Source organism: Schistocerca americana, chromosome 4, assembly GCF_021461395.2.
Source record: "Schistocerca americana isolate TAMUIC-IGC-003095 chromosome 4, iqSchAmer2.1, whole genome shotgun sequence".
Classification (NCBI taxonomy): Eukaryota; Metazoa; Arthropoda; class Insecta; order Orthoptera; family Acrididae; genus Schistocerca; species Schistocerca americana.
This window is the reverse complement of record NC_060122.1, coordinates 99,152,135-99,170,078: the sequence shown is the minus strand read 5'-3', so window position 1 is coordinate 99,170,078 and position 17,944 is coordinate 99,152,135. Positions and strand designations below refer to the sequence as shown.

The 17,944-nt window shown below is 44.4% G+C and overlaps 1 protein-coding gene across 3 annotated transcripts in view; it reads left to right on the top strand.

Annotated features, from left to right (window-relative positions):
- Positions 1-17,944, top strand: part of LOC124613177 (uncharacterized aarF domain-containing protein kinase 5) — a 171,059-nt gene that overhangs the window by 69,792 nt on the left and 83,323 nt on the right. For all 3 annotated transcript variants that reach the window (XM_047141815.1, XM_047141814.1, XM_047141816.1), the window contains exon 5: positions 3,433-3,591. In XM_047141815.1, the coding sequence (XP_046997771.1) occupies positions 3,433-3,591 (159 nt within the window). The remainder of the gene's footprint in view (positions 1-3,432; positions 3,592-17,944) is intronic.

The following is a 17,944-nucleotide window of genomic DNA, read 5'->3' as shown; positions in this document are numbered from 1 at the left end:
GTATACAGGTAGGGAGAGAGACAAACGCTGTCTGGTGCAGTGTGCAAGGACTAGACTACCAACAGGTGCAGTGTCAGGAGGTTGTGGGGCACGGAGGTGGGGGAAAAAAACAACAAAAAAGGAGAGGAGTGGGGAAAGACAGGTGCATGTATTGGCAGAGGGCTGCGAATAAACAGGGTGGGAGATGATAGAACAGAGAGGGTGGAATGTGTTGGGTGGAGGGTATGGGGACTGTATGTTATCGTAGGTTGAGGCTGGAATAACTGTGTGAGCAGAGAATGTGGTGTAACGATAAGTCCTGTCTGTGCAGTTCAGAAAAGCTGGTGGTGGAGGGAAGGATCCAGATGGCTTGGGTAGTGAAACAGCCATTGAAATCAAGTGTGTTATGTTCATTTGCATGTTGTGCCACAGCGTGGTCTACTTTACTCTTAACCACAGTTTGATGGTGGCCATTCATCTTGGTGGGCAGCTAGTTGGTAGCCATACCAATATAAAAAGCTGCACAGTGATTACAGCAGAGCTGGTAAATGACATGGCTGTCTTCACAGGTGGCCCGACCCCTGATGGAGTAGGATAAACCTGTGGCAGGACTGGAATAGGAAGTGCTGATTGGATGGATTGGGCAGGTTTTGCACCCGGGTCTTCCACAGGTATACGATCCTTGTGGCAAGAGGTTCGGATTGGGAGTGTTGCAGGGTTGGAGTAGATGTCGTGGAAGTTGTGTGGGCAATGGAACACCAGTTAAGGGGGGGTGGGAAGTATCTCAGGTAGGCTGTCCCTCATTTCAGGGCACAATGATAGGTAATGAAAGCCCTGGTAAAGGGTGTGGTTCAGTTGTTCCAGTCTGGGGTGGAACTGATGATGAATGGGACACTCCTTTGTGGCTGGTTTTTGGGGGTGGTGCAGGGATAGGGGTTGTGAGGAGAAATGGCATGGGAAATCTGTTTGTGGACTAGACCTGGGGGACAGTGCCTGTTTGTGAAGGCGTTGGTGAGGCCCTCAGCATACTGAGCAAGGGAGTTTTTGTCATTGCAGACATGCTGTCCCTGGGTAGCCAGGCCATATGGGAGGAATTTTTTGGTGTGAAAGGGATGACAGCTGTGAAAATGCAGGTACTGTTGATTGTCGGTGGGTTGAATGTGACAGAGGTGCAGATGGAGCCATTAGAAAGAGGTCAACATGGCATGCTGGGTGGAGGAGGACCACGTGAAGCGGATGGGAAAGAAGGTGTTAAGGTTGTGAAGGAACGAAGATAAGGTGTCCAGATCATTAAGATATCATCAGTGACGTGAACCATACTAGGGGTTTGGTGTTTTGGGAGGCTAGGAAGGTCTCCTCTCGATGGCTCATAAAAAGGTTGTCATAGGAGGGTGCCATGTGGGTGCCCATGACTGCCACGGATTTTTTTTGTATACTCTCCCTTCAAATGAGAAGTAGTTGCGGGTTAGAATGAAGTTAGTAAGGTGTATGAGGACTGGGGTTGTGGGTTTGGAGTCTGAAGGACATTGGGAAAGGTAATATTCAATAACAGTAAGACCGTGGGCAGGATGGATGTTGGTGTATAGTGTGGTGATGTCAACAGTCTTTGACGTGGGAGACTAGATTACAAGCAGTTGGTTGGAGTTGTTGGTCAGTGAGCGCCAAAATTATTTCAGTGGGGGCACAATAATTAACCACAAGGGGTGACCAGGATTGTTGGGTTTGTGGATTGTGGGGAGCATGTATAAGGTGATTGTGTGGGGGTGTCATAGGGGGAGGAAATGGATTCAAGGGAGATGTTGTGGGAAGGGCCTAAGGCTTTAAGCAGGGACTGGAGTGTGTATTGGACGTCTGGGATGGGATCACTCTGGCAAAGTTTATAGGTGGAGGATTCAGAGAATTGCCATGGGCCTTCTGCCAGGTAGTCACTGTGATTCATGACAACAGTGGTGGAACCTTTGTCTGCAGGTAGGATGATTAGGTCAGGATTTGTTTTGAGTATGTGTATGGCTGTTCTTCCTTCTGTTGAGGAAGAGACCTGGGGAAGGATGGTGAGGCTAAGTTGGCGGTAAGGGTCACAATTGGATGGTGATACGAACTGTAAGAGGCAGGATTCGATGTTGGAATTAGGGTGGTTTTGGTTGGAGGGGTTGGCTTCCATTGCAGGGATCGGGAGTAGATCACCATGTGGTACAACATGCAAATGAACATAATACACTTGATTTCAATAGCTGCTTCACTACTCGAGCCGTCTGGATCCTTCCCTCCACCCCTCAGCTTTTCTGAACTGCACAGATAGGACTTATCCTTACAACACATTCTCTGCTCCTGTAAGTATCCCGGCCTCAACTTACGGTAATGTTCTGTCCCCACACCCTCCAACCAACACTTTCCACTCCCTCTGTTGTATCATCTCCTCCCCTTTCTCATCTCCCACCCTGTTGATTTGCAGCCCTCTGCCAACACACGTGCCTGTCTTTCTCCGCTCCTCTCCTTTGTTGTTCCTTTTTCCTCCACTTCCCTACCCCACAATGTCTGGACTCTGTGCCTGTAGACAATTTGGTCCCTGCACACTCCACCAGACACTGTTCATCTTTCTTCCCACCTGTACACTATTATCTCTTCCCCACCCCCTCCAGACTGCTGCTTGCATCCCACGTTATGTTGCATTCTGGCCTGAGATGCTGAGTTGGTGGTTGTGTGTGCATGAGGTGTGCTTGCTTTCTTTGTGTGTGTGTGTGTGTGTGTGTGTGTGTGTGTGTGTGTGCGTGTGTGCGTGTGTGTGCGCGCGCGCGCGTGTGCATATCTCTTTACTGACGAAGGCTGTGGGCAATAGCTATATATGAGTGACTTTTAATCATGCCTGTTTGCAACTTGATACGTCTTCTTTACAGTAAGTAGTGATCTGTCTTTACCTACATTGTTGAACTCATAATGTATATCATATGTGCAATTATCTACTGTTACAAGCTCTTTTCGTGTAATTTTTATTCCAGCTTTAGTTGCATAAAAAAAAAAAAAAAAAAAAAAAAGAAAGAAACACCATTGTGCATGAAAAGAAAACAATGGAAACTCCAGGCTAGACTAACAACAATATAAGGAATAGGACGGATTGCTATTCACCAAAAAGTGACCCATTGACTTGCAGAAGGCATAACGAAAAGACTTTTACACATGCAGCTATCGGCCAAAGCCTCCCTCAGCAAAGAAAATGTACACACATCCACACAAGTGAGCACATTTACACATACTCGATTGCCACCATTGGCAGCTCTGACCGGCTTTGGCTGATAGCTACATGTGTAACAGTCTTTTCATTGTGCCTGTCTGCAACCCAGTGGGTCATATTTATGGAGAGTAGCAGTCTGTCCTGTTGTTTATATTGTTGTGCACACAAAGACTTACTTGTATTGTAGACTAAATTGTTCATGTAGGAAATTCATTTTTTTCCAGGTGTTCCGAGCTACCACTAAGAATGGTGAAGAAGTTGCGGTGAAAGTGCAATACATCGATCTGCAGGACAGGTTTATAGGAGATATACTAACGATAAAATTTCTTCTGAAGTTGATTGGTTGGATGCACCCAAAATTTGACTTTGAGTGGGTACTGTTGGTAAGTTTCAAACTAGTGGATTACTGTTGAAAGAATGTTAAATTGTAACCTTACTACTTACATGGCAGTGTTAGCATCAATTTGCATGTAATCTATTCATTTTATGTTGTGTTACCACTCTTACCAGTGTGCAAGGCCATACAGGGTAGTTGTAGTAACACTGTTCACGTTTACGTCGCACTTCCCTTAGCGTAGACCGGGACTGTGTCCTAGGCATGCCCGATGTTAACTGACTGGGCACGGCCCATGCTGCCGGAGTTGTTGTTGTTGTTGTTGTTGTTGTTGTCATGCCGGCAGAGGTCACGTCCGAATTCTCACGTGCCCTCTGGTGGACGGGACTCTACTTGCGGCAACTACCGTCCGTGACACGCCGTGCCAATGTGCGCCTCCCACGATCTTTCTGGTGGCTACTACATTCCTCCTCCTTCGGGGGGTGAAGCCACTGTGAGCCACTGTGTCGGAAGGTGGAGCGTCGGGCAGGAGCGATGACCTCCACATCCATTGGATGGCCGGAGTCGAGGGGATCTGCCAACCCTCGAGCCGGAACCTTCGAATACGGCTGGAAGTGACCCACACGAAGAGGCCCCCGTCGCCCCACAACTGGAGCCCGGGACAGAAAGGGCGACAAGCTGTCGAACTCCGGATCCTGTTCCACCCCGGGAGGGGCAAGACCCAGTGGCGGGGACGAAGGGGCAGGGACGACCACAGGTGAACCAACCTCCTGAGAAACCGGGCCTGCTAGGGGGGCCGGCTCTCGCTGGGGCATCTCGAACAATGGCGATGCCGATGCTGGAGCTACTGGAGTCTGCCAAGACTGAGAACCATCGCAGTGCGGCAGAGGCACAGCGGGGAGAGGAGGCAACGTCCCCTGTGAAACCAACACAGGTGCCGGCAATGGGGAAGCCGGTGTCCGAGAGGGCGAAGGGGGGGTGCCCGAACGTGGACGTAGCTGATTTTGGTGACGACGTACCACCTGGTCCCCCGCCTGCAAGGTATAGAGCCGGCGGCCATTTCAGCGCAGGACCACTTCTGGTATCCAACGTGGATTGCAACCAAACCCACGGGCCCAGACCGACATACCCGGTGGAAAGCCAGGTACTCCGTTTTGTGAAGACTGGCGAGGACCAGGCCGGAGGAGGTGCAGCAGAGTCCTAGGTTGACGCCCATGGAGGAGCTCTGCGGGGCTGCGTTCTCCCTTTGGTGTGGTCCCGTATGCCGTCAAGAAAAACGTCAGTGCTTCCTCCGCAGGAAATTCGTGCACATACTTTTTCATCTGCGTCTTAAATGTGCGCACCATGCGCTCGGCTTCCCCATTCGATTGTGGATGGAAGGGGGGAGAGCAAACATGCCGAATACCGAAGTGCCTACAAAAATCCTGGAAGGTCTGCGAAATAAACTGCGGTCCATTGTCCGAGACCAGGGTGATTGGCAGACCTTCCACAGAATAGATTTTTGCTAGTGCCTGGATTGCAACTTCTGAAGTGGTTGAGGAGCAGCGAACCACATATGGGAATCGGGAATAAGCATCAATGACACTGAGCCAAAAACCATTGAGAAATGGGCCCTCAAAATCGATGTGAACACGTTCCCATGCTTGGGTTGCCGGCGGCCATGAAGAGAACGCTGCCCTGGGAGATGCTTGTTGGCTCGCACACTGGGAACAGGCGGCCACCAAGTGCCCAATTTCTCTGTCAATACCGGGCCAGTACACATGTCTGCGAGCCAAGGTTTTAGTACGGGAAACATCCCAGTGCCCCGCATGTAATAACGTGAGGACCTCCCGTCGTAAACTTGCAGGAACAACCATGCGAGGAGCTGTATCATCGCTATCCAGAAGGAGAACGCCTTCCAAGACCGAGAGGCGGTCCCGGAGAAGAAAATAATTACGAAAAGGGTCCGAGGCCCGGCCCGGAGGGCGGGATGACCACCACTGCTGAATGAGGCGAACTACTTGCCGGAGAACCGGGTCAGCCGCCGTTTCCCTGGCGACTCGAGAACTAGTGATCGGGAAGCCATCAACCGCTTGGCGGGACGCCACATCCAAATGAAAACACATAATCTCCTCTCGATCGAACGTAGGATCCGGGCCCACCGGAAGACGGGAAAGAGCGTCGGCGTTGGCATGCCGTCCTGTAGGGCGAAAATGAATGTCATAATAGTACTTAGAGAGGAACAAGGCCCAGCACTGTAGTCTGTGGGCCGCCCTATCCGGAATCTGAGAGGCGGGGCCAAATAACGATATTATCGGCTTATGGTCAGTGATTAACTGAAACTTCGTGCCATACAAGAAAGGGTGAATCTTGGTAACAGCGTAGACAATGGCCAAAGCCTCTTTTTCCACCTGGGAGTAATGGGCCTGCGCGGGACTAAGCGTTTTAGACGCAAACACCAGTGGTTGCTCGGAACCATCTGCATTGCGATGAGCCAGGACCGGCCCCACCCCATACTGCGAAGCATCTGTAGCCAGGACCAACGGCTTATGGGGATCAAAAGTAGCCAAACAAGGGGCTGACGTGAGGAGGCCCTTCAACGAGGTGAACACTCGCTCGCATGCAGGTGACCAATCAAAAGGAACACCCTTGTGCAGAAGACAGTACAGGGGGTGGGCTATAGTGGAAGCCCTGGGAATCAACCGGTGGTAATAGGCTATCTTGCCTAAAAAAGCTTGTAACTCTTTCAGCGAAGCGGGCCGAGGAAGGTTGACGATACCTTGGACCAAACTTCCTAGTGGCTGGATACCGTGCTGAGAGATGGTATAGCCCACATACTCAATGGATGGTTGAAAGAAGGTTGACTTACGCAGGTTGCAACGCAAGCCCACAGACCTGAATTTGAGAAAGAGGGTGCGAAGGTTGTGCAAGTGTTCCTTCATGCTGCGGCCTGTGACAATTATGTCATCCAGGTAATTAATACAATGAGGAATTGTCGACGACATGCTCAAGATAACACTGGAATATCGCCGGGGCACTGGATATTCCAAAGGCCAACCGCTGGTATTGGTAAAGGCCAAACGGGGTGTTGACGACCGCCAACCGTTTGGAGTCCTCATCAAGTGGTATCTGATGATAAGCCTCCGACAGATCGATTTTCGAAAAATATTGGCCTCCCGCCACGGAGGAGAACAATTCATCAGCACGAGGCAAAGGATAGGTGTCCACCACCAATTGGGAATTAATGGTGGCCTTGAAATCGCCACAAAGACGTAATTTTCCCGAGGGCTTCCTTACAATAACGAGGGGCGAAGCCCACTCTCTGGAAGAAATGGGAAGAACGACCTCTAGGGCTGTCAGCCGGTCTAGCTCTTCCTTTACCTGAGGGCGGAGAGCCAAGGGGATCTGCCTCGCGCGTAGAAAACGCAGGCGAGCCGACGCCTTCAACGTTAAGTGTGCTGCAAAATCTGAAACACGCCCCAGGCCCTCCTCAAAAATATCTGGAAAGTCGGAGATCAAAGATTCCAATGATTGATAGGGAAACTCTTCAGAGACCAACTGTATGGTGTCAGCGATAGAAAAACCGAAATCTTGAAAGGCATCCAGGCCAAAAAGGTTAGCTGCGCTCGCATCACTGACAACAATAAAAGTAATAAGCCGAGTGACTGATTTGTAAGTCACGTCGGTAGTGAATTGACCCAGTAGGGGAATGAACTGTTTACCATAACCGTGTAGATGCCGATAAACTGGCGCCAACGGGGGCGATCCAAGGTCGGAATAAGTTTGTGCATTCAACAACGAAACTGCCGCGCCCGTATCGACTTGCAGTTGTAACCGGCGCGACCGAACCGACACCTCGATAAAGAGTTTGCGTGCCGATGCGTCGGGAGCCTGGCCTGATGAAACTTCCTGAATGTCAACGTCCATGTCCTCTGTGCCTGCTTCCTTCGATTCTTTGGAGGCTGAGCGGCAAACTTTAGCAATGTGACTTATTCTATTACATTTGCGACAAACGGCCCAACGCTGGGGGCACTCTGACCGATCATGATGTATATAGCTCGACGCACAGGACAGCAACAGGGGCCGGCGGCCGGAATTCTGTTTACACGCCGTGCGGGAGCGGCCGTAATGGCTGGATTGTACCGCTCGCACGTCGTCCACCCCTGACACAGTGGACGCGGCCGCGCCGCCCTGAACCTCCGCGACATCGCACCACGCTTCCAGCTGTTGACCTGCTGCGTGAGAGACTTCATACGATTGAGCAATGGACAGGACTTCCTCGAGGGAAGGGTCTTCCAACTGCAGGGCCCGTTGCCGGACCTCCCTATCAGGGGCCGAACGAACAATGACGTCGCGTACCATAACATTGGCGTACGACTTTCGCGACTGCTCCGTGACAAAATGACACTTGTGACTAAGACTGTGCAGGGTAGCGGCCCACGCCCGGTAAGACTGATGGGGCTGTTTCTTGCATTGATAGAACTCGACCCTAGCCACCACAACATGCGTGCGGCGGCGATAATATGAAGACAGCAATGAACACAATGCGTCAAAAGACAAGGACGAGGGTTCCTGCAACGGCGCTAGCTGCCGCAAAACTTGATACAGCGAGGGAGATATCCAAGACAAGAAGAGAGCACAACATACCTCCGCATCGGCAACATGAAACACCTGGAAATGCTGCCGAAGGCGATGTTCATATGCGTCCCAATCCTCCGCCGTCTTGTCATACGGGGAAAGGGAGGAGGGAATGGCGCCGGAGCAGACGGCGTGGAGAGCAACGCCGGAAGCACTTGTTTCATGGTGGCCATGAGTTCCGTCTGCTGCGCAACCAAAACTCGCACCAAATCCTCCATGCCGTGGAGAAGCTGCGATACCGGAACAACGACGCAACACGCGAAAGAACGACCCTACTCGTCGCCAATTGTGTAGTAACACTGTTCACGTTTACGTCGCACTTCCCTTAGCGTAGACCGGGACTGTGTCCTAGGCATGCCCGATGTTAACTGGCTGGGCACGGCCCGTGCTGCCGGAGTTGTTGTTGTTGTTGTTGTCATGCCGGCAGAGGTCGCGTCCGAATTCTCGCGTGGCCTCTGGTGGACGGGACTCTACTTGCGGCAACTACCGTCCGTGACGCGCCATGCCAATGTGCGCCTCCCGCGATCTTTCTGGTGGCTACTACAGTAGTGTTTGATCCATGTCACAATTTGTGTACATGAAGCATACATCTGAAGTTTATTATTTCACATCAGTTTTTGTGGAAGAATCTGATTGTGTGAGATACTAGCGGTTTAATTTAAAAAAATTACTGGTATTTCAGTTTCAACATTTGTGCAACACACAGAATCAAACAGAATAAAAGGCTGAAAGAGCAGTGGTGCAACTGGCAGTGTTAATGCTCACACCTGTTGTTGGAATTCCATAGACCCCTTGAAGGAGGACAACCTTTAGAGGTGCATAACAAATCAGAGTATACAGTAACAAAAGAGGAGCAACTCTTAAAAACTTCATTTGTACACAGTTTTAACTATAATCTATTGCTATTTGTGCTCTTGCCTGATTTATGTTGCCTAGTAAATTTGCAGGAAAGCTGGTACTTCGAAAAATATGCACTTGTTCAGTTATATTAAATAGTTACTGACAGTTTAAGATTTACAAGAATATGGACATATTTTTCAAAGAAAACAGGTCTGTTGATAATCTGTACTTGTTACATGCTTTGTAATGAGCATTGCTATTTATAGTGCAGCTTTCAGTCCTTGAAATTAGATAATTAGATAATTTCTAGGAGTGGGTAATTAATGTGGTTTTCTTTTTTTTAATTTTCTTTTTCATTCCCAGACATTGCAAAATTTTTTGCTTTATATCAATTTGACTTGCTGACAATTTTTGCACCAGAGTACACAATGCCACTCTGAGCCATAGACAAGGGCACAAAAATCTACATGAAAATTATTTTTGTTTCTTCTAGTCAACAAAAGTTTGTTTTTATTGCTGGTGACAAAAAACATTAAGAGATACATGCACTAGGAAGCAACTGTAAGAATTACAACAGCCTTAATGGGGGGCTAGATGATGTCCAGTTACCAACTTAATATAATGTTCTATAAAATTACAAGGAGACAAAATGGCTGGCCAGTTCTTACCTTCTGGAAGTGAAATTTTAAGTATTGCCTATAGTTGCGTGCAAAAGTAGGAAAAAAACTACCCTAGCTTTCGGGAAACTGTTACCTAGGACAGTTTTTCTACTTTATATATATCTATCAACAGCAGTTACAAGGGAAATTCCCCATCACACTCTCCTCAGATTAATTGTAACATGGCCCAGTGGATAGCCTGTCAAAAACTGAACACAGATCAAGCATGAAAACAGGAAGGAGGTGTACTGAACTGTGAAAAAAAAAGCAAAATAGAAACGATGAATGGTCCAAGAACAAGAAGTGCAGTAAAGAGCAACTTGAATCAGCAGCGGCGTCATGGGTAAGTGGTCATGATGTTGCCCTGCCAAGTGGGAGAGCCGTGTTCAAAACTACCCCATCCCATTTATTTTATTTTTTTATTTTCTCACAATATTATGAACTGTCTGTCCATTCATTGAAATGTTTGTTCTCTTTCAGTAGTCTTGACAGTTGTCGTGCTATACATTGGTTATAGAAAATGAGTCACGTGGTAAGAATATGTTACTGTCGCAAGTAAATGTGATGAAAGGTGAGAGCAGGTGAGACATAGACGTCTCACAGAAATGAAAACAACAACTAACTGTGAACTATGTTACAACAGCGGAATTCGAGAGTCAAGACTTCTAAAATGAAATGCAGCTTCAGAAATGTTAAAAACATATGTTAAAAACATATGTTTTGACAGAGCACAGAGAAACTGTGTGACTGTGAAACTGTTGCGTTCATTTGTGACAAACTAGTATGTTTTCATTATTTGCTTGGGAGTGATCACATTCATACGAACACCTATATTGGGCAAGGAGGCATATTTCACTCAGTTACCAGTTGTACAAATTAGGTGTGTCGATAAGAGACTCCTGTCATATGACACACATACTGTCACTAACGCTGTGCATGACACACCAGACGTGTTTTGCGCTGGGGGATTCATCTTGTCATCAAACATTTGTGGTTCTCATTTGAAAGCCATTTCTTTTCAGCAGCTAATAGAGAATCAGCTGTCATTATAGGCCCATACCTTACGCCTCACTGTTGCAAATGGACATTACATCACGACACAGACACAAATTTGAATAAAGAGAACAGGAAAAAAAGAGGCATGAGCGAGGTTTGGACACGGCTCGCCCGCATAACACCGTAGCCACTTGACCGTGACGCCATTTCTTTCCCCGGATGCTCCATATTGCACTTACTGTTCTTGGACCATTCACTGATCCTGTTTTACTTTTTTCTCACAGTCCAATACACCTTCCTCTTTTCATGCTTGATCTGTGTTCAGTTTTTGTCAGGCTGTCTAGTGGGCGCTCTTACTACTAAATCTGAGGGGGGTGTGATGGGAGTTTTCCTCGTTAGAATTTTGTTTTGTGGAAGCAAGGACTGGCCTGCTATTGTGTTTCCTTTTTTTTCCAAGTGAATTTTCATTTTGATACAATTTACACAATATTTTTACAATCATTTCTGTTGAATGAAAACTTTATTTTCTTGAAGTGCAGATAGACTGCAATTATAATTTCGTTACTTGCTCTCCTCTTTTTAAATTCGCTGGTATGTCATAGGTTTCATGATCAAAAACTGTTTGTGAGAGAGTTATTGCTTGGTGTTGTTGTGGTCTTCAGTCCTGAGACTGGTTTGATTCAGCTCTCCATGCTACTCTATCGTGTACAAGCTTCTTCATCTCCCAGTACCTACTGCAACCTACATCCTTCTGAATCTGCTTAGTGTATTCATCTCTTGGTCTCACTCTACAATTTTTACCCTCCACGCTGCTCTCCAATACTAAATTGGTGATCCCTTGATGCCTCAGAACATGTCCTACCAACCGATCACTTCTTCTAGTCAAGTTGTGCCACAAACTCCTCTTCTCCGCAATTCTATTCAATACCTCCTCATTAGTTATGTGATCTACCCATCTAATCTTCAGCATTCTTCTGTAGCACCACATTTCGAAAGCTTCTATTCTCTTCTTGTCCAAACTATTTATCATCCATGTTTCACTTACATACGGGGCTACACTCCATACAGATACTTTTAGAAACAACTTCCTGACACTTAAATCTATACTCGATGTTAACAAATTCCTCTTCTTCAGAAACGCTTTCCTTGCCATTGCCAGTCTACATTTTATATCCTCTCTGCTTCGACCATCACCAGTTATTTTGCTCCCCAAGCAACAAAACTCCTTTACTACTTTAAGTGTCTCATTTCCTAATCTAATCCCCTCAGCATCACCCAACTTAATTTGACTACATTCCATTATCCTAGTTTTGCTTTTGTTGATGTTCATGTTATATCCTCCTTTCAAGACACTGTCCATTCCATTCAACTGCTCTTCGAAGTCCTTTGCTGCCTTCGACATAATTACAATGTCATTGGCGAACCTCAAAGTTTTTATTTCTTCTCCATGGATTTTAATACTTACTCGGAATTTTTCTTTTGTTTCCTTTACTGCTTGCTCAATATACAGACTGAACAACATTGCTTCTAAATGTATAATATTTAAGCTTAAAATTTGTTAATTTTTTTATTGAGAAAACATTGTTTAGGTATTGTGTTAATGTTCTTTGTATATTACCTAATGAGTTGGCTTCCTTCATTCACTTCCGTGTCCAGTCAGCATTTCCAGAACACAACACTCTGATCGGCTTATTACTTGCCTTGATCAAGTCCTGTGTTGTGCAAGGTTTTTCCATTGGAGGGAATATGAGCAAGTGACCCAGATCTTGTTTTGTTCCACACTCCCAGGATGTGTTTCCATCAGCTGTAAGAGTTCCCCATTTTTGCATGTTGCTCTTGCAACAAGGGACGCCCATCTTAAGATGGAGTAGTCTCCAAACAGAATAGGGCAGATTGTTTTCTGGGACTAGCTCTCCATTTGCAGAGATATCCAGTGGCAGTGTACTCTTCTATCTAGTGATGTGGTTAGACACTGGTGCTCCAACCTCGCACTGAAGCTCATCTACATTACAGTTGACAAACTACAGCTTGATGATCATGCAGTGGATGGCAGGGATCATTGATCTGGTGGCATAGCGGTAAGACACAGTGCTCACATTTGGGAGGATAGTGTTGTAAATCGCCAACTGTGCATCCAAATTTAGGCTTTTGTGTGGTCCCCTAATTTGTTTAAGGCAAATGCCAGAAGCTTCCTTTGAGATGGAGACTGCTGATTTCCATTTGCAGCCTTGGCCAGTCAGCTTGTGCTCCACCCCTAATGACCTAGCCATCAGTAGGAGGATAAACCTTAATTTTCTTCTTTATTTACAAGGATTGGAACTTTAATAGTGGAAATTATTTATTTACAACTAATGCAAAACAGGCACATGATTTATTGTCCTTCATATTAGTTAACAGCATTGTGTACAACCTGTTGCCAGTAATGTGGAACTTGTAGGATACTTTAAGCAGTGTCAGTTGTACTGGTAGTTTGAATAGAGTAGTAGTCTATTGCTAGCCAAACCTCTGTAGCAGTTCTGAAACAAATGCCACAAAGTGCTTCCTTCTTCTCAGAAATCAAGTCTTAAGTCACAAGGTATAAAGCCTGGGGATTATGATGAGTGGTGCAGCACTTTTCAGCTCCATAGATTGAAGAAATCGGTCACAGCTTGCATTGTGTGTACCCAGGCATTGCCCTGCAAAATGGTGGGTGGATTTTGGAGCAATTGTTGCCCCCTCTTTCTCAAAGCTTGTTTGTGGTTGTCTTCCAGAAATGAACAGTAATAGAGGGCATAGACACTTTGCTATTTGAGAATAATATGAGTTAGGATAACACCCTCACATTTGTACTCAAAAATGTCCTTAACTATCATGTTGCTGAGGTTCTGCTGAACTTTGTCATTGTGGTAACCCATAAGTGTTTCAAGTGTTGCTGGTAAAAATTACCCCACCTCTCCTCCAGTGTAATGATACAGTGTAAGATAGCCCCTCCTTCACATTCATAGTGTTCTATGTGGATGTGTGCAGAACAAAGTGCCATATCTTGTCACACAAAGTACGAGTATGTTACAGTGAAAGTGTTATCTTGGTACAGAAGACAAATTGTAGAGAACGCACACCTAGTGCAAGTAAGACACGTTTTTGGATAGGCTCCGTCTTTAGCAAAACACAGTTTTGGTTCTTAACTCAAACATGTTTCACTGCATGTTTAAGTAGTTCTAAGTCTAGGGGACTGATGACCTCAGATGTTAGGTCCGATAGTGCGTAGAGTCATTTGAACCATTTTGAAGTTGCATCCAGCAACTCCACAGTGATATAAACAAAGTACACCCAAAAATAAAATTCACCATAGAAACAGAACACGACAAAAGGTTAAACTTCCTTGACCTCACAGTATATAGACACAAAAACCAACACCAGTTATCTATATTCAGGAAAGTGATCACCACCAGCACTGCCATTCACAAAGATTCTAATCATCCGATTACACACAAACTAACTGGCTTCCAATATATGCTACACAGACTGAACAAAATCCCACTCACTGAAAACAACTAAAAGAATGAATTACAGACAATCAGACAAATAGCAGTAGAGAATGGATATGACACAAACACTGTAGATAAACTGAACCACAAAATTAAAAAGGACACCCAACGCACAAAAGCAAAAGCCTCCTCATCAACTTACAAACACACAGAACACACATATGAGTGCACATGAACAAGAAACACCCACAATGACAAACAAGTGGTTCACTCTCACCTACAACAACAAAGCAGTCCACAGAATAGGCAACATACTCTAAAAACAAGGGCTAAAAATAGCCTACAGGACAGACAACTCAACACACAGAAAACTAAGGACAACCAACACAAGCACAGACAAACATGACACCTCTGGTATTTACCAATGAACATGTCAGGACTGCAAGTCAGTTTATATAGGACAGACAAGCAGAAACTTTAATACCAGATACACAGAACACAGAAGAGCATTAAAAAGTAACAGCTGTCATTGCACATTTGCTGAACACCTTACGGACAAGAAACATAACCCAACAAACATCAATACTGATTTGAAAATTCTCAAATGTAGCAACAGCCCCCCACAAAAACTAATAATTGAAGAAAATTATCAGATACTAAAAGCCATAGTGGAAGGAAAACAAGTGATAAATGAATATACAGCTCTCTGCAATAGAACTCTGTTCTCTGCCCGCAAATAATTATTAGGCAAGACCAACCTATAGAGCTCTCATCCCCTCCCCCCTCCACATACAAAATAAATAAATAAATAAAAATTTAAAAAAAATGCGCAGACACCTCTGAAAGATTCAGAACAACTGACAGGAACACCTTCAACTGTTCCACTAATTTATTTCAGGCATAGAAATAACAATTTTCAAATTGTAATTTTGGCTTAAACAATTTATCTACTTTAAGGTGTAAGTGGTTGCATATGACAAACTGTGGAACAAAACTGTCACTGTACGAACACATTACATTAGAAAAACCACACCATGCGGTCAAAAGGTATCAATTCATAATTTTGTGTTTTTCAAATATCTGTAATTACAATTTAAAAACTAATAGTTACATGTATACTAACAGTAAAGAACATTCTTTATCTTTAACGGCTATAAAATAAAAGCCCACTGAAGATGCTGCAACTACAGTGAAACATGTTTGGGTTAAAAAAACATTTTGCTAAAGGCGAACCCTATCCAAAAACATATGTTTTGTTAAAGCAAACATAGAAAAAAGAGCTTCAACCTCCACACAATCAATCAAATGTAGAATTGAGCTACTTAATTTGTAAATGTTCAACAATCTTTTTCCACTTCCTTACCTGTAAGTAATTTTTCTCAACATGCACTATCTTTTACAGTGATACAAAAACCCATTACTTATAATGCAACAATGTAAAACCATGTTGGGGCTGTAAAATAAACAGTAAACATTGGGTAATGCTTTATTGTTAAGCAAGCATGTGTAAAGTGGTGATCCGTTTCTTAAAATAAATTAATGGATAAGATGTAAAATAGGTGTGGTGTTTTTTTGGCTATTAAGTATATGTTGAACGTAGTAGAGTAATTACCCTTTTAATGTTTATGCTAATGTAATTTGGTTTAATGCTCTTATACTAATCTGTGACAAGAACATGTGAACTTGACAATGTGAGATGCATTGAATATGGAACATGTGGTATACTGTTCAAATGCAGCTTCTCAACACACACAATTGTTTCCTTGGCATAAATAGACCTCAAACAGTTAAGGAGGCTACCTCGTTCCTAATCACCTGTTACGCCTTACCTACAGGATGATGGGAAGGCTGCTGACGTAAGTGTTTTTTCCCCTATTTTTTTCAGTTTTTTTTTTGTGTGCAAGAGGCATAGCCATGTCAATACTGTTGTGCAGTTGTTTAAGGTTACCGTATTTACTCGAATCTAAGCCGCACTTTTTTTCCTGTTTTTGTAATCCAAGAAACTGCCTGCGGCTTAGAATCGAGTGCAAAGTAAGCGGAAGTTCCGAAAAATGTTGATAGGTGCCGCTACAACTAACCTCTGCCGTCGAATATATGTAACGCTACACAGGCATGCTTTGCAGACACAAAGATAAATACTGGCGCCAAACCTCTGAGTCAGTAAATAAATAAAAAAAAAGGTGGAAGACGAGCTTTTTTCTCTGCCCTGAGTTTCGACCACTGCATTTTCATACATTATCCAACGAAGTAAATACAAATTCCGTATTGTGCATCTTCGAATGTAGTACTATGAAAATCCAACTGGCAAGACTGTTTGGGATGTTTGTCAATATGGCCAACTCTACGTTCTTAATTTTTTCCTACCCGTGAGAAGAGATGGTTGCTAATAGGAACTTTTATGAATTGTGAATCACATGCAGTATTCTCTTCACCATAAGAATAATACGAATATAAACATTTTGCCATGTATTCTTTCGTGTTTGCTGCTATATCATTTAAATCTGTCTGCCTAATAAACTATGAAACTCGTGTGAGACAACAGCAAATGCGGAAGAATATACATATCATGTCATGTTTATATTCGTATTATTCTTATGCCTAATAGTGATACAGTCAGAAATGAAGCACAACAATTGACTAGATTTTTAAATCTAAGATGACTCTAATTTCTGTACAGAATGTTGTTGTGGTCTTCAGTCCTGAGACTGGTTTGATGCAGCTCTCCATGCTACTCTATCCTGTGCAAGCTTCTTCATCTCCCAGTACTTACTGCAACCTACATCCTTCTGAATCTGCTTAGTGTATTCATCTCTTGGTCTCCCTCTACGATTTTTACCCTCCACGCTGCCCTCCAATGCTAAATTTGTGATCCCTTGATGCCTCAAAACATGTCCTACCAACCGATCCCTTCTTCTAGTCAAGTTGTGCCACAAACTTCTCTTCTCCCCAATCCTATTCAATACCTCCTCATTAGTTACGTGATCTACCCACCTGTACAGAATGTAATGAACAAAAGAGGCGTCTGCAAATATTTTCAAACGGCAAAAAATTTTCGCTAAATTCTCGTTCAGAACATCTTCTATCATTCACAGTCTATTATTTGGTTCTTGTTGAACATTATCAAAGAAAGCAGCAGTGTAAGTAACAACAAATAGCAATCTCTTGCCATTGTTTCGCTAATGAGACAATTCCTCTCGGTAGCGCGCACAAAAGCAAGCCATGCCGTGAGCAGCGACAGGTCGTAAACACACATTATCAGAATGCGACAAACAATCCATGACACAGTACAATAACACATTTTCAGCTTAGAGTGACGTAAACACCTATAACAAAGAAGAGAACAGCACTTATCATATCAAAGAAAAATAAGCAATCGATTCAAACCATATGAAGCACGTGAGAAAGGAAGGGTGCCCGTATAAATACGGACGGAGCGCCTGCCGCATAGCAATGGCTACCTGGTAAAGGTTAACTGCTAAGCTTACGACTCAAACCAAACTACTGTAGCTGTATCATCATTCATTGGACCTAAATTGTGTCTCATATTACAATGGACCAACTTTGTTTCGATTTGGAGGTGTGGCCTAAAACTTTTCTCTCCTTTGAATTTTGAGTCTCAAATTTCAGGTGCGGCTTAGATTCGGGAATTTTTTGATTTCGAGTCTCATTTTTCAGGTGCGGCTTAGATTCGAGTGCGGCTTATATTCGAGTAAATACGGTACCTTATCAGCGCACTTGCTTCAGTATAGTATCAATCATGTAACTGCTTTCTTTTATTAAAATTTTGTAGCTTTCTATTTAAGGATCCTGTCTTTTTTATACT